The 18617-nt window shown below is 56.3% G+C and overlaps 12 protein-coding genes across 12 annotated transcripts; 4 read left to right on the top strand and 8 right to left on the bottom strand.

The window, feature by feature from the left end:
* Nucleotides 1-9: 9 nt before the first annotated feature.
* SCHCODRAFT_02744418 (uncharacterized protein) lies at nt 10-3020 on the bottom strand. Its single transcript, XM_050347184.1, has 13 exons — nt 2957-3020; nt 2834-2906; nt 2656-2781; nt 2499-2602; nt 2387-2449; nt 2103-2334; nt 2006-2052; nt 1580-1954; nt 1361-1528; nt 1208-1309; nt 603-1151; nt 495-551; nt 10-442 (listed from the first exon to the last, which is right to left on the bottom strand). Exons 1-13 carry the CDS (start codon nt 3002-3004, stop codon nt 140-142), a joined length of 2247 nt encoding a protein of 748 aa, XP_050202244.1. The 5' UTR covers nt 3005-3020; the 3' UTR covers nt 10-139.
* Nucleotides 3021-3678: 658 nt separating this feature from the next.
* On the bottom strand, nt 3679-3915 carry SCHCODRAFT_01081828 (uncharacterized protein; the record flags this gene model as incomplete). The annotated part of the gene is made up of 1 exon (XM_003037303.1): nt 3679-3915. One exon carries the CDS (start codon nt 3913-3915, stop codon nt 3679-3681), a length of 237 nt encoding a protein of 78 aa, XP_003037349.1.
* A 779-nt stretch (nt 3916-4694) lies between these two features.
* SCHCODRAFT_02611192 (uncharacterized protein) lies at nt 4695-5763 on the bottom strand. The gene is made up of 5 exons (XM_003037302.2): nt 5430-5763; nt 5264-5376; nt 5134-5213; nt 4990-5081; nt 4695-4935 (listed from the first exon to the last, which is right to left on the bottom strand). The coding sequence occupies exons 1-5, from the start codon at nt 5563-5565 to the stop codon at nt 4826-4828; spliced, it is 531 nt and encodes a 176-aa protein (XP_003037348.2). The 5' UTR covers nt 5566-5763; the 3' UTR covers nt 4695-4825.
* A 31-nt stretch (nt 5764-5794) lies between these two features.
* SCHCODRAFT_02156865 (uncharacterized protein) lies at nt 5795-7030 on the top strand. Its single transcript, XM_003038640.2, has 4 exons — nt 5795-6091; nt 6144-6244; nt 6296-6541; nt 6597-7030. Exons 1-4 carry the CDS (start codon nt 5968-5970, stop codon nt 6924-6926), a joined length of 801 nt encoding a protein of 266 aa, XP_003038686.1. The 5' UTR covers nt 5795-5967; the 3' UTR covers nt 6927-7030.
* A 104-nt stretch (nt 7031-7134) lies between these two features.
* SCHCODRAFT_02490504 (uncharacterized protein) lies at nt 7135-8393 on the bottom strand (the record flags this gene model as incomplete). The annotated part of the gene is made up of 2 exons (XM_003037301.2): nt 7135-8037; nt 8091-8393. The coding sequence occupies 2 exons, from the start codon at nt 8391-8393 to the stop codon at nt 7135-7137; spliced, it is 1206 nt and encodes a 401-aa protein (XP_003037347.1).
* Nucleotides 8394-8477: 84 nt separating this feature from the next.
* SCHCODRAFT_02156951 (uncharacterized protein) lies at nt 8478-9142 on the bottom strand. The gene has a single exon (XM_050341950.1). The coding sequence runs from the start codon at nt 9038-9040 to the stop codon at nt 8561-8563; it is 480 nt and encodes a 159-aa protein (XP_050202245.1). The 5' UTR covers nt 9041-9142; the 3' UTR covers nt 8478-8560.
* Nucleotides 8793-9946, top strand: SCHCODRAFT_02611204 (uncharacterized protein). The gene is made up of 4 exons (XM_003038639.2): nt 8793-9247; nt 9298-9534; nt 9616-9819; nt 9873-9946. The coding sequence occupies exons 1-2, from the start codon at nt 9039-9041 to the stop codon at nt 9470-9472; spliced, it is 384 nt and encodes a 127-aa protein (XP_003038685.1). The 5' UTR covers nt 8793-9038; the 3' UTR covers nt 9473-9534; nt 9616-9819; nt 9873-9946.
* An 81-nt stretch (nt 9947-10027) lies between these two features.
* SCHCODRAFT_02611210 (mitochondrial 54S ribosomal protein YmL8) lies at nt 10028-11316 on the bottom strand. The gene is made up of 4 exons (XM_003037300.2): nt 11046-11316; nt 10915-10999; nt 10398-10865; nt 10028-10346 (listed from the first exon to the last, which is right to left on the bottom strand). The coding sequence occupies exons 1-4, from the start codon at nt 11108-11110 to the stop codon at nt 10092-10094; spliced, it is 873 nt and encodes a 290-aa protein (XP_003037346.1). The 5' UTR covers nt 11111-11316; the 3' UTR covers nt 10028-10091.
* On the top strand, nt 11090-12045 carry SCHCODRAFT_02611212 (acyl carrier protein). The gene is made up of 6 exons (XM_003038638.2): nt 11090-11475; nt 11524-11604; nt 11654-11711; nt 11762-11791; nt 11843-11880; nt 11930-12045. The coding sequence occupies exons 1-5, from the start codon at nt 11263-11265 to the stop codon at nt 11848-11850; spliced, it is 390 nt and encodes a 129-aa protein (XP_003038684.1). The 5' UTR covers nt 11090-11262; the 3' UTR covers nt 11851-11880; nt 11930-12045.
* A 275-nt stretch (nt 12046-12320) lies between these two features.
* SCHCODRAFT_02156799 (uncharacterized protein) lies at nt 12321-13959 on the top strand. Its single transcript, XM_003038637.2, has 8 exons — nt 12321-12490; nt 12567-12625; nt 12686-12781; nt 12832-13110; nt 13164-13204; nt 13266-13430; nt 13490-13587; nt 13653-13959. Exons 1-8 carry the CDS (start codon nt 12430-12432, stop codon nt 13808-13810), a joined length of 957 nt encoding a protein of 318 aa, XP_003038683.1. The 5' UTR covers nt 12321-12429; the 3' UTR covers nt 13811-13959.
* Nucleotides 13960-14021: 62 nt separating this feature from the next.
* On the bottom strand, nt 14022-17135 carry SCHCODRAFT_02529370 (uncharacterized protein). The gene is made up of 14 exons (XM_003037299.2): nt 16969-17135; nt 16891-16920; nt 16799-16839; nt 16701-16745; nt 16536-16648; nt 16101-16476; nt 15922-16048; nt 15506-15875; nt 15352-15452; nt 14966-15303; nt 14759-14915; nt 14598-14707; nt 14505-14545; nt 14022-14454 (listed from the first exon to the last, which is right to left on the bottom strand). The coding sequence occupies exons 1-14, from the start codon at nt 17029-17031 to the stop codon at nt 14108-14110; spliced, it is 2259 nt and encodes a 752-aa protein (XP_003037345.1). The 5' UTR covers nt 17032-17135; the 3' UTR covers nt 14022-14107.
* A 188-nt stretch (nt 17136-17323) lies between these two features.
* On the bottom strand, nt 17324-18563 carry SCHCODRAFT_02611220 (uncharacterized protein). The gene is made up of 12 exons (XM_050344463.1): nt 18415-18563; nt 18340-18362; nt 18268-18284; nt 18183-18212; nt 18118-18129; nt 17991-18060; nt 17950-17955; nt 17830-17871; nt 17729-17772; nt 17642-17675; nt 17566-17592; nt 17324-17504 (listed from the first exon to the last, which is right to left on the bottom strand). Exons 1-12 carry the CDS (start codon nt 18517-18519, stop codon nt 17498-17500), a joined length of 417 nt encoding a protein of 138 aa, XP_050202246.1. The 5' UTR covers nt 18520-18563; the 3' UTR covers nt 17324-17497.
* Nucleotides 18564-18617: the final 54 nt, after the last annotated feature.

Raw genomic sequence — 18617 nt, forward strand, 5'->3', positions numbered from 1 at the left:
GCATTCATAGCGCCTGCGCGGACGATGTACGCCGCCGTCTCAGTTGCTGAATGACCGAAGTGCAGGGGATGTTTACTGCATGCCGCTTGAGCAGTGAAATCTACGAACAGCATCGTGCATTCCAGCGTACAACACTCCGTCACTGGCCTAATTTGAGGCCAACCTTCAAGTGCGCCCAATAAATAGCATCGTCCGCTCCCGCGGATGCCTCATCCACAGCTGCTAGCAACGCCAAGGCGTCCGCAGTCAGAGGGGCAGCCTGCACCGGCCGGCCTTTCGCCTTCGCGTTACCATTGCTTGCGGCTAAAGCGGCGACGGCTTCGAGCACCAGATGCCTGTGCGTCGCTGGCAATTTCGCGTATGGGCCGGGCAGCTTGCCCTTTGCCGGATGCGCGATGATGAAGAAGGGCGCGAGCTTGCTGCGGAGGGACTGCAGGAGTGCCTGTGCGAAAAGTCAGAAGGAACGCGCGGGCTAGCGAGGCCGATGAGCGCACCTCCGAGCGCGCCCACGGCCGGCGCTGTGCGAGGCGCAGTAAAATGCGAGCGATGATCTGTATGCATGCATGTTAGCGAGAATAAGCGAGCAAGCCTCACATACTAACCTCGGACAGCGTTGGATTGCTGCCGCCGACCTCCCATAGCACCCTCGGCAGCGCTTCAATCCAGTCGTTCGCCTGTTGCTCTAACCCGCGGACTCGGGTGGGTCCGTGTTCATAATCGAGCTGTAGAGAAGAAAAGTTAGGAGATCCAGGAACCCCGGACCGCCAAGCAAGGGGGCGCACCAAGACGAGGCGGCCCACGAAAGCGACCGTCGACAACTTGAGCGGCGTCTTGGAAGGGACGCTGATCGCGTGGTCGAGGAGGGCGGCGAGGACGTCGTCCGCCTCAGGGGCGTTGAGTAGGGACCAGACGGTGGGGAGGAGGGCGGTGTAAGCGGAGGGGGAGAGTGCCCGGGCGAGTTGTTGACCGGCGACGGGTTCGCCGTGTAAGAGCTGGATGATGTAGGTGCGGACGCGCTCGGTTTGGGCGGTGAGCGTGTCTTTCTTTTTAGACCGTCGGGTTTGGGAGGAGGCGTCGGGACCAGTAGCGAGGGCGATGAGGGAGGCGAGTTCGCAGTAGTATAAATTCAAGTCTTGAAAGGCCTTCTGAAGCTGGAGGGAACCTTGTATTAGTTCCATGGATGCGAGGAATGTGCGTAGCGGATCACCTTGAGATCTTTGCTTGACGCAGGGGTGAAAGGGAAGTACGGCGACATGTAGTTGAGAAGCGTCTTGAGCTCATTGGCGGACGCTTCGTGCCGACTAGTTGACTAGAACATGCCGATTAGAGGATGCTGGGCATTAGAAGAATAGTAACCTACTGCTGACTCGCTCTGGAAGATGGCACCGTACAGAGTCCTGGTGATATCGACAACTGTCATGACCAGCTGCAATTCGGTCTCCGACGGTGTGCCAGTAGGCCCGAAGACGGCGGGAGCGTAGTCCAGATAGGTTGCGACGAGGGTAGCATGCAGCGTTCTGGCCAGTCTCTGCGACAGATATCAGTCTAAGTTGCGAATATCAAGGTAGAAAAAGCTCACCGTCACGAAAGACACATCTATGGTAGATGATGCCTCTTCGGAAAGCTTCTTGACGGATTTGAGAGCCTCATCAAGATCTTGTATCGACCATCCTTGCGCGGAAGATGCGTCCAGAAGAGGATATTCGTGTACGAAGGTCTCATATTCCTTGTCCGCTTCTGGGATCCACGACCTCTTTTTGCATGACTGACCAGATGCGTCGAGCCCGGGCGCCAGAGCGGCGTCAAACTTGTGGTGTGCGTCCTCATCGCGGAAGGAGCTTGCGAGATACCAGGTCGGGAAGGGTGCGCCAGGCGCATCGGGGTCACTAGATGCTCCTAGAGAGAGAGCCCTCTTGAGGAACAGCGAGAGGGACTGAAGGATGATCAAGCGAGACTGGTACACCAATCAGCATAGCGAATACGGCTTGAATGAAGGAACTCTCACTCCTGGCGTCAGGACCACGCTCGCAGTCGACGTTGCCTGCATAGGTCCTGCAGTAACTTCAGCAATCCATTACGAATGCAGTCGAACTCAAGCCTACCCTCGTTGTCTCCGAATTTCGTGCCGGCACTCAGGATACCAAGGTATCCCTCTAGCACCCGTCCGCCAGGCTGCGACGTCCCCTGGTTCCAACCCGTCACCATAGCATCGGGGACGTACTCCAAGAAGAGATTGATGAACCGGACGGCATCGACGCGTATTTCGGGGAAGATGTGTGTTTGTGCGGATGAGGCAAACAGAATGAGGACAGACGCATGAGGTGCGAGTAAGTCCTGTATTGCAGTATGAGATGGAGTTCGTAGATCTTGTATGCGATGGACGTACGACGGGGATGAGGGGTATAAGCCAGGACATGAAGGAGAGCAATGCTTTGCGGACGCTTGCGTCCTGAGGGGACCATCAGCACGCATTTCAGCAACAAAGCAGTTATGCCTACCTCATCTGCAATAACCCTAACACATGCGTTCACCAAGCTCGTGAGGGAGGGTACTATGAGTTCCGAATGCTCATTCAGAAGTTCTCTCAGACCCATAAGCGCATCTGTCTCCCCCTCGATGTCAGAAGCAGCTTATTGTACGGTGCAGATCACTCGCCTCGCCTAGTCCCAGCATTGTAGTGCTTCAGATGGGCGAGGAGATCGTCGAGGGTATGTCTGCGCTTCGTCGTCGGTGCGTCTCCATCTTTCTCCACCGCAATACTCTGGTTTGGTAGTGCAATCGCTGTTACGCATCAAGTCAGCATTAAGGACAAGGGGGAAGCAGTACCACTTACAGCGCGCCTTGAAGGACGTGTCTACCGCATTGGTCGGAGCCTGTTTCCCCTTTCCAAGCTTGAGCTTGGCTTTCTGATACCTGCATTAGATATATGACGCGTCTTAAAGTGTTTGCTACGCACTGAGAAGTCCGCTGCCTTCTCCTTTTTCCTCTTCGTTGCTTTCGGCATGGTTGCGGGAGTAGAGGTCGACGAAGAGGGCAATCGGCGCTCGATCACGGTCCCGATCACACTCTTCATGCCATCATCAACCCATTGAACCCGCCTTCCTTCCAGGACGCTCGATCCTTCATCATTGATAATTGTCCCTCCGGAGATACTCAAGATACTAAGTGTCTCTCCCTTGAGGGCTTCCTTTACCTCCATTGTCATCCAAGTGAACTTCAAGGTCGACACTAGACAATCCGATCTCAATGCTATGATTATTTCCATCAAAGTACCTCCATCTGAAGGTTGTAGTACGTATAGGCTAGTGCATGCGAAGAGGGATATTACAGCGCAGAAAGTGCAACGCTCGTGCTGGGCTAAAGCCCGGAAGAGGCGAAAAGCACGGCGGCGAAAGGTGCGGATAATTATGTAGTGTGAGAAGGGTACTATGCGGCGAGAAGTCGAAGGGTATGTGGCGAGAAGGTCGAAAGTGCCAAGGCAGTGAGCTCTCTCAGAGAGTGAGTCGGTGCTAACTCTGCGAGAGATAGAGGTCACTCACTTTGAGAGGCGAAGGAGAGCAGGGATAAGTCAGAGGTAACTCAGCACGGTCACGCCCTGTCCTGACGGTGGTCGGCCTGATACAATAGCGCTCGCCGTGCAGCGTAAGCTCTGCCACGATCGTACACTGAAAGTCACCTTTAGCTAACGAACGCTAGAGTAGTCAAAGATACAACGTACGAAATGCGCGCCTCCTTAGCGCCCTGCTTGACCGTGTAGTAGTACGTCGAGCCCGACTCGAGGATGAGGGTAACACTCTCCCCCTCCCATAGCTCCACACCGCCCGTCGAGCACCGCGTCAGATGGAGTATTGTTGGCTGTGCCATGTCGTTCGTGAACTCGAATAAGCAGTCGTAAGTCTTCGTGCTGGCGGGCATGATGTTGTCGTTTCTTGGGGAAGACAGAGTGGACAAGAGGTCGTGAGGCGTGATGTGTGCAAGCTGCACGTTTGACGTATGCGAGAGGAGGGGTCGTGAGCAGGGGGAAGAGGTTCGTAAGGCGAGGAGGGGTCGTGAAGAGGGAGACAACAATGACGAGGGAACCTGGTCCAGGTTGTCGCACCTATTCTTGCCATCCTCCTTATATACGCGCCCTATGCGCGTGTCGTGAGCATGGAAACGCGCATATTATGAGTTGTTCTGAGCGCCGCTGCGGGTGTAGCGGCACCGGGGCGGGATCCATTGTCGTCCAAATGGGGAAAGTGCGATCGCTAGGGGCGGGGAGGCGGGAGCGCGCTCACCGAGTCACGCCCGCGCGCATACACGACCGTCGCAGTGATCAGTCGCTCATACATTTCGAGATGGGCGTATTGGGGTGCGTGGCCTGCTTGAGGGATGTGCGCAAGACATTCGTCGGGTCAGCTCGAACGCTTGCACGAAAGACATTTGGCCTGGCGTAAATTGGTTGTCAATGCATATATTGCGTGGTATGCACCGAAGGCTTTGCGGAAGCCATAGCGGAGGCGGATCAACTGTGGTTCTGATCAGCGCATTCCCGTGTTTCGATGGACGAGAACAATTGGGGGCAATATAGCCCCTGCAGCTGTGCGGGACCGAAAGGATCGTATACGCTACCAGGGCTCCTGTGTATATCAGCTCGCCGTATGAGACCGCTAAGCACTCGCCTGTTTATTTCGCATCAAGCTTCCGCACTGGGTATGTATGAAGCTTTCCACTCGCTTCTCAGCTAGATAACAGATGATATTGCGTCCACTAGATATACAAGTCAAGAGTCGTAACAGCTCGTGAAGGTCCCGGTTGCAGGGATGAAAAGGACCAAGTTGGCAGGTCACCAGCCGAAGCCGAAGAACGGCTTGCTGGTGAAGTCGACCTGCAGGTCGACGCACGCCATATCGTCGTCCTCGTGCGTGTAACCGCGCACACTGACCGTGAACTTGGCTGACAGCGTCGAATTAGTTGCGCATGATAAGGGCGCACGCTGCGGTAACACACCTTTGGGTATCTCCTTTGGCAAGTCGACCGTCTGCACGACAGTGTAGGGGCCTTTCTCCACCGGGCACTGTACATCAGCCTCTGCTTTGCGACTATGGGAGATCAACATGTGTGATTGGTGCGAGAGCGAGCGGCATGACTCACGCCTCCTCGCAGATGTCGAACGTCTTCTTGAGGAGAATGATGCGACCGAGCTTGACTACAACGTCGGCGTACGCGCCCTCCTGTAGCGGGGTCAGAGGGGGCTCGGCGCTCGACCATGAAACCAGCACACCTCAATCTGCTCCTGCACCTCCGCATTCACAGTGACCGTGAGCTGCTCGCCAGGCTTCGGGGGGTCCGGCGAGACTTCGATGGACTTGAGCTGGATGGCGTCGGTGGGCACGCCTAGGCTGGCATAAGTCCTGCTATTCAAGTCTGAGAAGCGCTTGATGACGCACCGCAATCAATGTAAGCCCAGCTCTCCATGGTGCGTACGTCGCCATCCTGGATCCGGACTTGCTCAGAGTCAACGGATGAGGCGGCGCCCAGGAGCGCAAGGGAGCTTGCAACGAGAGAAAGCAAAGAAAGACGCATGGTGGCGGTTCGATGAGAGACGCGAATAGCCTGCTGCTGCCCCCACTCCAAATACGTCCAAGTCGGTCACTGGTGCCTCCTGGCGTGACATCATTGCAATTAATGCTCATTTCCTCCCGCGTTGTGGGGAAGATTCAGACAATTGTGGTCCTGCAAAACTTCGTTTCTGGACCCTCTGTGTCACCCTCTTGTTTCCATCCTTAGCGCGACGCAATGCGGAAAGGGGAGGCCGAACTCTCGCACGCGTCCGCTGCGTTTGTGTGACCGTGACTATGACGGTAGCTGCGGGGCACCGCTTTAGCCAAGCACAAGCCGTAACGGCCACCACACGACCAGGCCGCATCTCCCTCTCTCCTTGCCCATCGTCCTCGTCAGCTCCTCTCGTAGGTCTTGTCTCTTGTCATGAAGCCCAGAGACTACTGCTGCTGCGCGATCCCTCTTGTGAATGCGGGGATCTATACGCTCCTGGTCGAGCAGTTTGTCGCCGCACTGCTGGTGGGAATTCTCTCAGTCGGGACACCTGAAAGTGAGTACCATATCTGTGTCTCTTGCTGGCTTCATACTGACCCCACGTCTAGTCGTCGGAGATGCCAGTCCATCGTTCGCTTCCATACTTCTGGGCATCGTAGCCTTCGTCGTGTGCGGTGTTCAAGTGCTTGGCTTCATTGCGGTCCGGACAGTACGTTGCATGGCTTCACATCGCTAGTACCAGCTGCTCACATCTCTCCAGGAGAAGACGGGCATGTTTCGCCAGTATCGAAATCTGCACAGCATCGGCCTTGTTGCTTTGCTGGCGATCTCCGCCGCTTGGATCATCATCTCCGCCACCAAGCATAGCACGGCGAAGACCAAATGCATCGACAAGTACTTCACAAATGAGACGCTCGATACAGAAGCCGATACCCTTTGCGACATCTTTACCTGGGCGGATGTGGGCATCATGGGCGGCCTTTGGGTTGTCCTAGCCATTTCGCACGTAAGTCGGATTCTCGGGTACAGTTTCCTGGCAGCTGCTCATTATTCGCATCCAGGCATACTACTTTGTCGTGCTCAACTCCTACGTCTCCTCCTTGAACGAGTTCCATGGCAAGTACAACGCCCTGCGTGACTCCATGAACCCCTTGACCGACATCCCGATGGATCGTCGCAACGACCCGTGGGATGCGCGCGCGTCGGTGGATTCCGTGCGCCTAGGGGAGGAGCCGAAGTATGACACGGACGAGCACGCGCCCCGCCGCGCCAGCGTCCTGTCGAAGCGCACCAGCGCCTACGATCAGAGCGCAGCACCGCGCTTCCCGGACCCATACCATAATGACGACCAGCCAGGCGCATCGCGACAGCATGCAGCTGGCGGGTACTGATGACGACCTTCCTCCTCGCTACGCGACCGTCTAATGCCCATCGTCTCCGGTAATTTACGGTAGCGATGTCGCTCTGACGGTCCACCTCTTTACGCATATCGCACTTCGATCTACACGGACTAATCAGTTGTATTCCTTGGACTTTACAGACTAGTATGTACCCTACCTAGATCGACCGCCTCGCGCGGGAATGACTAGTGCCTCATCTTCAATCGCATGGTCTTCCCAGTTCGTCCGATATCACTTTCCATGGTCCGAAGTGCAAGTGGACACGTCGCTGGCGAGCCGTGGCAAACCAACTCGAAATGCGCTCTCCCACCACCGCGTCTCGCAGATCAATAGAGATGCTACGCGGTGGTGGTACGCGCACGAGCAGGTTGACTTTGACGGCGTCGCATAATGAGCTCTCCTCCGCCTCCAATGGGATCTGGAATTTGCCTGTCCTGATAGCTATCTTGAAGACCTCCAGGGATGGCGGAAGTACGCGAATGAATGCACTATCGAGTTCCCTTGTCGTGACGAAGGATAGGGCGAAGTACTTGAGGCGTGGCAAATCGGCAAGGCAGTCGCGTAGAGCAGCAGTGGTGACTTTGTTGCAGTTTAGAAGGACGATCTGTCTGAGTGTGACGCCGTGAGGCTGGATCACTTCCTTGAGGAAGTCGTCATGCATCTCGAATGCAGGCGCGCGCGACTGGCCATAGTCGTACACGAACGACTCAAGCGGGCTCCTGCGAAAGACTCCCTCCACCTTGCGCTCGAAGAATGTACTAGTGACCTCCACGAGTGATAGGTGTCGAAGTGTCGGGAGATCAGTCGTACACAGGGAAACATTTCCCGAGAGACGCAGGAATTGTACGGCCTCAGTCTCAGCGAGTTGGAAGATACTGGCAGGCTGGAGGGATGTGATAAAGAGCTGGTAGGCAGAAAGCTGAGGAGGTGGTGGACCTGGTTCAAACAGTGCACGCTCGAAGGCCCATTGCACGCGAGATCCCAGAATGTGCGCTAAGCCGCTGCGACGATGAAGCGCAACCGCGCGATGACAGTCGAAGACACGCAGAGTTTGTAGATTGGCGAGTTCGGTGATGCATCTGTGCAGCCACGAGACATGATACTGTATATTTTCTGGTCAGAATATATTCAGACCCATGTTTGCATTGAGCTAACCTGAGCTGAAGATGAGCCAACTACACGGGCATCGTTTGCAGCATCAAGCCAGGTGATTCTCGAGTGCAGACGGGAATCCGAGCATTTGAGGAAGCTCAGGATCTGATCCTCGTGCGATAGGGACGCATACTGCTTGAATCCTACCACCTCGCATTCTGCCGCCATCTGCTTACAAACTCGCAGTAGGCGCAAGTGCGTATTGTCAGGCTGCTGGGCCCGAGCGACAACCCTATGGTCAGCAAGATAGGTCTCGTACACAGCAAGGCGTATCTCCAGAGGAAGCTCCAAGAAGGGCGGTGCCATCTTTGACCGAGCGGAGCGGATGTGGAGAGGACGAAGAACAATGCTTTCCCGATTTGGACATCACCCAGTTCATCATTTCGCCCGGGATGATCGCCGGCGCCACGAATTCCGCTCGGCCACGCCTCCTCTCAGTGTCACAGCCCACGCCCTATCGATGCCGCGCAGCTTCAGGGATGCAGGCCCCTCCCCCCGCTCGCTGTCTTCGTCGCTGCGCGAGAAGCGCTGAACTCTCCCAGAGCTGCCCACGCACCCGCGCGTGACCGGGCTTCCCGATTCGCAACAATAGGCAGGCTGGGTGATCGCACAATGCAACAAAAGCGCAACCCGTCCCATTGCGGTGCAATGCAATGGAACGCACCTGGCGACGGACCGTGTATCTCCAGGCCACGGGCCCATCCCAACCACGCGCCGGTCCCTTTCATTGTTGTGGTCGTGATCTTCTCTCCGTTGATCTGCATACATATATACGCCGCGCGCCCTGCCACCGGCACCTCTCTCCCTCCGCAGTGCACCTCAGGCTCCCCTCTCGCCTCGTCTTTCCCATAACACGCGTGCTCTGCCTCTGCCCTTGACGGGCAGGAAGTACATCGCGCGCCAATCCGCATCGTCTCCTGTCGCTGGACGTTCCCTCTCAAGCACCCCGCCATGCCCGCGCCCGTGCAGTCGTTCGATATTCTGCTTGATGTCGTGAACGATACGCAAGACAATGTGACCGTCCAGCTCGAGCGCGACTACGGCGTGTCTGGCTCTGCCGTAGCCCTCGTCCGCCCCGCCGAATCGCTCTCCCTCGTCCTCGAATCCGGGTCCGTGTACCGCTATGCGCTGAAGACGCAAACGCGCGTCGCGAATGTCACGTACGTCCCCTCCCAATCGGCCCGATGATTTTGCTGACGCTTCGCGGCAGTGCTCGAGGGTGGAGGGACATGCGCCTCGCGGTGTCCAGCGTATTTGCAAGCGTACTGCCGGAGAACAGAGCAACGCCCTCGCCGCCGTCCAACGGCGTGGTAGTGACACGTCTATGGCGAGACTACCGCTGCTCCGTGTACAACGCGCGCATAGGCGGCACCAGTGCGCCATAGCCACAGGTCGGTGTCGCGCTCCCCTGCAGCGTGCGCAAGCTGACGTCGTCCTCCCAGACGCCCTGCAGGAGTCGATGAGCCCTAGACCGCTCCCCGTATACCATCCGCCGCTGGCCACGTCGGCCAGCGCGTGCACAACATACCCTGCATATTGCATTGTCACGTCCTTCCCCAGGCCCACGTAAATGCCTCCATTCCACGGACTTACTACTGAGCATATCACTGTAAACAAGCCTGCCGCACCATATGTTGTGGCGTTAATTACCGGGCGGTCAGCTACTTCTTGTCGGACCCTTGCTTGATTTTGGGGGGCATTATGGGCGGATCGCGGGCGACGGCGGCGGGGGCTGCAAAGCAATCAGTGTAACCAATCTCTCCATTGCACATCAATCCAACGCACTTGTCTGTCTCCGGAGGTTGTTGCGGCATTAGTAGGCACGACGTTGCAAGTCAGTGCCCGCTACGCTGGTGACCAACGAACAATGGGATACTCTGTACAGGTTGACGTTACCTGTGCGACCTCATGGAAACCTCAAGGCCGACCCTTCACACGTATCGGGAGAAGCGGGAGTTCCTGAATAAGACAATGTACGATAGCAAACGGAGGGACAATGCGGTACTAAGCAGACGCAGGTGATGAGCTCGATGCCGAGGCCTTCTTCCATGCCTTCTTGTACAAGTCCACGGTGAGTGTCGGATTTGCGGGTGGAGGGACCTGCCGGCCAAGCTTGCCCCTTGCGAGCTGCAGCGCACTGCGCGTATCACCAGGGTATTGCTGGCCAGGGCGGGGTGCGGGGTCTTTGTAGTGTTGGTTCTTCTCCACCTTGGATTCCCATGTCGCACGCGCAAGAACGGGCGTAGCCAGCAATTGTGTCTGCGCGCGAGGTCAGCTGCTGGATATACTGACATTACTGACGGAACTTACCGAATACTGAGCAACCTTCTGGGAAAGGTCCTTCACGGCTTCGGGACCGCGGAACTTAAGCGCCTTCTGTAGATTCCAGCGCGTCTTTGGTCGCAGCTTGCCCGACTGGCCGTATTCGAGCTGAGCCTCCTTTTCCAACATCTCCTCTGTTCCCTTGGCAGGCTCGTTGACGATGTGCTCCAGGTTGTTGGAGCGCTGCAGACGAGTCCTGACGAGCTCGAAGCCGATCGCGCGTGCCGTCATCTCATACTTGAGGTCGCGCGGGTTGTCGACGAGTTCGAGGATGGCCACAGAAGCATTGTCGCCCTGACGGTTTCCAGCCTTGACAATGCGAGTGTAGCCTCCCGCACGCTCAGCATAGCGCGGCGCGTACTTCTCGAAGAGGTTGGAAAGAGCGGAGGGCTTGAGCAGGAAGGCGGAGGCGCGATCGAATGCTGGTCGGGTGCCCTTCTTGCCCATGGTGATTATCTGGGCAGCGGCATAAGCTACTGGAGTAGCACCGGGACATGTAGCGCACCTTCTCCGCCAGACGCGCCGTATCCCTGGCCTTGGGGAGTGTCGTCTTGATCTGTTCATGCTCGAAGAGGGAGGTGACCAAGTTCCTGTAGAAAGTAAGTTACACGCCCGAGCTCACTTCGTCGCTCGCACCTCAGCATGAGGTCCCTGTGGGACGACGTGCGCGAGAACTTTCTGAACGCGACGCCATGCTTCATGGCGGCGGGAGCGACTCTGCAAATTCCGCACGGGCGGGCTGGCGGGGCGGAACAGCCGGGGCTGATCGTGCTGACTAAGCAGTGTCGCGCCTGGAATTTCGCGTTCCCGACTGGCTCACGTCTTGCTCAGCCCGTCTTGACCTCTGCCAACCATGTCCTTCGTCCGCGCCGCCGTTCGCTCCGCCTCCACCGTTGCTGCCCGCCGTCCGTGGACTGCCGCGGCCGTCCCCCGGGCGCGCCAGATGCCCCGCTTCCCCGTCTTCCGCATCGCGCCGTACTCGTCCGGCGGTAGCCTCACCAAGGACACCATCCAGTCGCGTGTTCTCGACGTGCTCAAGAGCTTCGAGAAGGTCGACCCGGCAAAGGTGAGCAAGAAAGTCTTGCTCCACTTCCCGGACTAACGCGAATGTCAGTTGACGCCGACTGCCTCTTTCGCAAACGACCTCGGGCTGGACAGCCTGGACGCTGTCGAGGTCGTCATGTCTATTGAAGAGGTCAGTTCATGCAGTACACTTTGGGCCTCACCGCTGATTTTGCTCGCAGGAGTTCGGTATCGAAATCCCTGACGCGGAGGCTGACGCCATTACCACTGTCGGCCAAGGTACGTTCTCGCATGAAAGACTTCTAGCACGTAACTTACGAGGTCTATAGCAATTGACTACATTGCCAAGACGCCTGAGGGTATGCATAGTGCCGGTTGTGGCATATACTCATGACTGACATGTTTTGTAGCTGCATGAACGTCATGACGCGTCTATGAGTCCCCTACGGTACGTTCAGCTATACCTTGGCATGTCCCCCGTCCTCATTCGTCTTCAGAGTCTTGAATCCCTCACGCTGAAAAAGTGGTCTGGGAGGTGGCATACCTGCCGACAGTAGTTCAAGCGCGTACCTACGTAAACAGCAATATAGCACGTCCGGCTGCATGCACTCCACTCCCTCCCTCGCGCCACCACCTTTGCTCTGAGCAGTATATCGGTGCGCGTTTCGCCAGACTCGCATTGTGAGCTGTACCTTCGCGGTCACCAACGATACTCGTGACTCTCGGACGCCTCGTCTCGCTGACGCGAGTGTCAGCGGTTGTTGGCAGCGTCCCGTCATGTGAGCGTACTCCGTGGTTGCAGGACCTCGTTCACCTCTACCTTAAGCATCCTCCTCTCCTCAGTATCTGGTGGCTGCCCTGCTCCGGCCCGACTGCGTCATTCCTTCATATCGCACATGATCATTCCTTCACTGCCTCAGCTCTCCTGCTCTCCTGCCATCGATATCTTGCCCTCTCACCTCATCCCAACATCACCTCACCTTGCTACACCTCTGTCATGGTAGAAACAATCATCGTAGACGAGCCTCTCGCTCGCGTGGGTTGCATTCTGGGTGAAGGTGCGGAAGTAACTCTAGTCGGCAATCGCCGACGGGTTTGTGAAGTTCAACTTGGGCTCATCGTCAAGTGCTGTAGGTCCGGTGTGGGAGGCGGAGACGCAGACGTTGCATTTCGTGGATATATCAGCGGCGAAGGTGAGTGCGCTCCGCGCTATCTACCAGACCTACAAGGGCTTAGCGCTTATCGACCGATAGGTATACCACCTAGACGTCAATACCCTCGAATACCGAGTGGACGAATTCGACGAGAAGATTACCTCTATCGCACTACGTGCGGGTCATAAAGGCAGCGTACGTAGTAGAATGAATACATTCGTCTCGTCGACCGACACCAGTCACAGCTAGCGTGCACAACGCAACGAGGTTTCGCTCTCATCCATTCAGCCTCCGAGCTTCAGTCCAACCGCCCGCAACTGGAATACTTCGCCGAGCCATTACCGCCCGCCCTTTTGCCTTACACCCGCTTCAACGACGGAGCGTGCGACAGTCGGGGGCGCTACTTTGCCGGCAGCGTCTTCAACAAGGCGCGGGAGGAGGTTGTGGGCAAGCTTTACCGGTACGACCCTGCGAAGCGGGGTACGGAGGAGGCTTGTGTGGTCGTCGACGATGGGCCTTTCACTGTGAGCAGGACACGCGTCTTATGCTCTGCCCTTCCAAACGAAATTATTGGCAGGATTCGAACGGACTCGGCTGGTCCCCGGACGAGCGAACGTTGTAAGTTGCCAGCCTCTTCACCGAGTCGACCTTCGACGCTGATCCTACCTCCGAATATCAGTTACTTCACCGACTCCTGGAAAAGGCTTATCTATGCCTACGACTACGACGTCGAGACAGGTTCCATCTCCAACCGCCGACCCTACCTGGACGGCGCAGCGCTGAACCTGCCGGGCATCTTCGATGGCCTGTGCATAGACGACGAGGGATGTGTATGGTCGGCGATGTACGTCGGGTGGTAGAACGGTCTATGAACAACTCAGTGCTGACGCGCGTTATGCTCAGGTGGAACGGCTCGCACCTGTACAGGTTCAAGGATGGAGTCGTGGATATCGACTTGTCCTTCCCGAAAGTGTTGCGCGTAACGTCGTGCTGCTTCGGAGGTGAGTATGGGATTCGCCATCTGCACTGGCTTCAGTACTCGCCTTACTCATATCACCTACCCTAGGCCCGAACCTGGACCAGCTGTACATCACCACCGCACACTGCGCTGCAGAGGGTGGAAACGCCAACATGCAATACCAGTTCCCAGACTCGGGCCACCTCTTCAAGGTTGACTTTGCGGGTCGCTTCAGAGGAGCGAAGAGGGGGGTGTTCTTGCAGTAGCGCGTAGTTCTGAGCTGGAAGTGAATGTATCTTGAGGAGAGGAAGAGAGAAGTCTTTCAAGTACTAGTACTTATCGTAGAGTTCAAACTAATAGTGAATTCATCCCGTTCAACATTCTCAATTGCCCATGAACACCCCGGTACGCGAAGGGAGACAAGCGTTCGATCGCAGATAACTCGATAGCTATATGTACAGACATGCTTTCAAGCGAGGCAAATTATAAGTGCATTAAGTATGAGGTCGTCCCAACGTGTTTAGCCAAGATCGTAATGTACAGGTATCATAGCTTCCAGAGGTTCAAAGTCCCGTTCCGTTCCCCATCCATAGCGACGCAATATCGCCAGCGGTATTGCCTCCCATGCTAGCGGTATTACCACCCATGCTGGCGGTATGGCCGCCCATTCCCGCAGTATTGGCCCCCATCCCACCCATCCCCGCGTACGGGGAGAGGTCCGCCGTGCTGATGCTCATGGGCAGAGGTGCAGGCAATGGCTCGTTCGCCAGGGGCTGAGAGACCGCATCCTTGGCGAAGGCAGTAGAGTGCGAAAAGGGGTATAGGGGGAAGCCGACCTCGAGGGGCTGCTTCTGTGTGGTCATTCGAATGATCTCGCGCATGAGGCCTTGGAGGAGGCGCTCTTGGCGGGCTGGAGGAACTGTGAGCAGGAGTATATGCAGGTCAAAAGATGGATCTTACTGCCGATAGGTGATCGTCGCCCGTACTCCAGCATCGCGAAGCTGAGAGAAGTGATGAGCGGCAGAAACGAGTGACCTGAATGGACGAACGCACCGTAAGACGTTGATCTCTCCCCAGACATTTTGCTCGCTGTCCAGGTCGCCTATCTCAATGAAGTACTTGCAAAGTTGAACTTCGACCACAGCCGCGAGATACCAGCATATCTGTCGGAGCCTATAAGTAATCAATTAAACAGTAGGCGGAATGATACGTACCGTTGCGAACGGGTGAAGGCGGGTGATGTCCAGAGATGTCGCCGAGAGCTTGTAGTATGCCGAAAGAATGGCCCGCGCAGCATGTATGCATCGCGACGTGGAGACGCACGACCGATCGTCGAAGTCAACATACGGGTTATGCAGCGTAATCGTCGCTCTACAAAGCCATTTAGCGCAGCACAGAAAACTCCGGCCAACACCACTCACGCGTGCGGGACGATATGCACCATATACAGATCCGTGTCTATGGTGCTGCCGTCCGGCGCGTCGCTGACGCCGCAGTGACGGTATATCTGAGGTAGGTTATGCAGGAAGTCGTGTGCGACTAAGTTGTCGAGCTCGGTGAATCCTGGAATGAGGAAGGGGTTCTGGTGTCGTGTAGGGCCTGTTGGGTTGCGGAGGTTGCCCCGGACGTTGAAATCGGTGACCCGGCCGAAGAGCATGATGGCCTTCATGAATAGCAAGAACGAGTCGGTGTACATTGGCGGGTGTCGAGTGAAGATGTCTGGGGTAGCGAGGTCCTGCGGGTTGCTGGGTACCGGGTTCTGTGGTTTATTCAGTCGAATATCGGCGAAAATCAACGGGCGACAAACCTCTTCCTCGAAGTCCTGGGAACGCAGAGGAAACTCCGTTCCCAGGTCCCTTTCGTCGATAGCGTGTAGCCATCCTCCTACGCTGGCTATACGGTCGAATACTGCAAAGAGGAGTTCAATGAGAAATATGACGATATGCGCCAAGGCGACTCACATATGGTCATCCACCACGTCCGTCTCCGTGATTCCAGGTCGCGGAAGTCCTTCGGAGGAGCAAGGTAGGCGCCGGGTGAGTTGTTGCTATGCGTGCAAAAGGTACCGGGGTAGTTGAGGCGTAACGGAACGGCGACGCGAGTCTGGAAGGCCGCAAAGATCCAAACTTCCACCCAGCGGCCCTCCTGGTAGAAGTACCACGAAAGGATGATGCAGGCTTGCATGACGGCAAAGATGTCTTCGCCACTTGCCATCGTCTTGTCGATGTATTGTCGGGTTTTGGAAGCGTGATATTCGGCGAAGCTGTCGCGGCGCGAGCCGTCAGGAAGGGTAGTCACATCTTGCGACGTCCAGCGAGACGCAGATGCGCACTGCAACGAGTCAGCTTGAGCAGCGCGAGCAGATGAGGCGCTCAACTATTGCATGAAGTAGTGCAGAGTGAGGAAATCCAGGGTCTCGGGGTGAGAGATGAAGAGAAGCGAGGAAAGACGGACGATGCAGCACGCGCTGAGCGCAAGGGTCTCGCTTGAAGTATATGTCGACGCTGAGGACGGAATCCTGAGTACGGCCCGCGGGACACGAGATGGATGACGTACTAGTGATTGAGCGATCTTCTGTCCGGTAGTTGGGGATCCCAACCAGAATATAACAGCTCCATGAAGGGATCCGGGTCGGGCGATTCATGTCTAGCGATGGATACGGCAGTTCCTGAGTTGGGGCTTATCAAGGTTGTATCGTCTTTGGGACTTGCAGAGGCGGTTGTGGTAGTGGGGGTATGTGCGTTGAAGACATGTGCGCCAATTTCGTGCGTAGTAGGCCTGCTCGGAAGGTGGGAACCATTGGCGGCCGGGGGAATGCTTGCTGTATTACCCGGAGAAGAAGTAGAAGCGTTCAAGGGTGAAGGTTTATGTGATGAGGAGCCAGAGCTGGACTCAGCCGATGGCTGTTCTTGCACTTGTCGCTTGAGCTGAGCTGGGGAAGGGGGGCCCTGTTAGACGAGTTGCGGCGGCATATGCGAGGTGGCAGCTCACCAATCTGTTCTTCTAATTCTTTGATCTTGTCATATGGATCCTTGCCGGGAGTAGTAGGCGTGGGTGTCAGTCCTTCGACAGGATCGTAACAGCACTGGGGCTCAGTAGGATGCCTGCGCGACCCATGAGGTTCTGGGGAAGGACAGCTAAGACGCCACGACGTACGCGTAGCCAACGGGAGCAGGTACGCTAATGGTGACTTTCCATTGCCTGCACATGAGCTGTCAGCGCGCCATTCACATAGCGGGGGCGTTACCACACACCTCACGCAAGTGCCACAGTGTGGCCGAGCAGCGTCGCATTTCTGAAAGACGCATGATCAACTGCGTGCGCTCCCTTCAGACGATATGCGTACTAGTTTGCGCTTCCGGCACGAGCGACATGCCTGGATACGAACGGTGAGCTGGTACTTGGACGGGCGCTTAAGACCCACCTGATTGCGACGCAGCGCGGCGCGGGTGGACGACTGGGAGGGCCCGGGGGCAGCCTTGGGCATGTGAGATGGCGGTCGGGAGCAAGAGGCGGGGAGAAGTGAGCTGTGCGCGGTGGGCGTGCTGGTTCAGGAAATAATGGCGACGGCGAACTTCCTTGTTCCCGTGGGGGATCAGGTCTATCTAATTCTGATCGGAAGTGGCCTTGACGGATCTGCGGCACGCGCATATCGGCCCGGGGCAAAGTACCGCTCACGTGGCAAATGTTCGACTTCGGACTCGCGATGGGTGCATGTTAAACAGCGGATAGGAAGGCTAGCCTAGCCTAGGAAGCGCGGAGTTGATATCCCTCCGATGTAGGCACTCATGGAAAAGCCAATAATTGCATACGCCGCCTCGAAATACACCGCCTTCCGCCCCGGCCATTCGCCTGTCTCCCCCACATTACATGCATTTGCTTCTTCAGCGTCATTATCCCGCCGATCCTGCCTTCCGTGCCCTCCTGGAAGAATTGGCAGAGATTCTCCCGCCTCACGACCTGAGCTCGCCTCTCAGTTAGATGTCCAAATTCTCGACAGGAGGCTCGAATGCGCGCTTACAAAATAGTCGCCACAACGGTTCTCGTACTGACGCAAAATGTAAATTTGAGAAGAGGAAAAGGAGCTCAGAGCTTACTGTGGCATGTGGCGGAATTCGCACAAATAAATGCCTGTAATATGCTGACCAAACGCCAGGGATGGGCCAAGAAGCTCGCCCACTCACCCTGCCAAGTACCAAGGTTGAGGCGCCCGTCCGTGATTGGTACGCTGGAGCGAGGATGAGCAAGCTCCGATGTGAACACGCCCAGCTAGGTATTTTCTTACGTGACGGTAGTCCCAATCAACGCGGACTTGGTGTGCGAAACGCTGGCACGGCGCAACAAGTATTCAGCGGCGGACCTTACTATGAAGGCACAAGCTGAGCTTACGAGTCACTTATATATAGAGTCAGTATGTGGCAGGACGCTCAGAGGTATGATACTCACTCGGGGCCTTCATCTGTGTGCACCCAGTTGAGAGATTCAGGGACGACATGGTCGAGAGCCATGTCCATGTCTGTCGATTGCGTTCACTTCGACCTCGCCAGGCCATAGCCAAGAGAGCGCCACATACCTGTCCTGACATCTGAAGGCGAGCTCAGTACCCAAGCAAGCCTTGTATACTATATCGCTACTTACCGGGATCGTAGTTCTCATTCAATGTCAGGCCTAAAATCATTCACCGCGTCAAGGCGCGTATATACGGAGTAGAGAAACGACTTACCACACGACGTATGCTTGCTTAATAAAGCCAATATGTGAGCGGCGCAGGTCTAGAAGGAAGAGTCCTATTTACATGAACAAGTACAACATGCCGACCTATATGAGGACACCCTTCAGCTCGCGCGCTTGCCAGGGTATGTGTACTGACCTTGACGTCCTTGAGACCATCTTTGATTTGTGCTTGTACTTCGCTAGTAACTAGATGGCAGCCCTTCGAGCGCCTGGAGAGTGAGAAGGTCTTTTGCCAACCCATTGATTGTAGACGATGATGATGGGTGTTCGAGGGGAAGTGCTCACACTGACGTCAGACCGATCGACTGATCGCGACGCGATGTCCATCCAAAGGCCGGC

This window comes from Schizophyllum commune (assembly GCF_000143185.2).
Source record: "Schizophyllum commune H4-8 unplaced genomic scaffold SCHCOscaffold_2, whole genome shotgun sequence".
NCBI lineage: Eukaryota > Fungi > Basidiomycota > Agaricomycetes > Agaricales > Schizophyllaceae > Schizophyllum > Schizophyllum commune.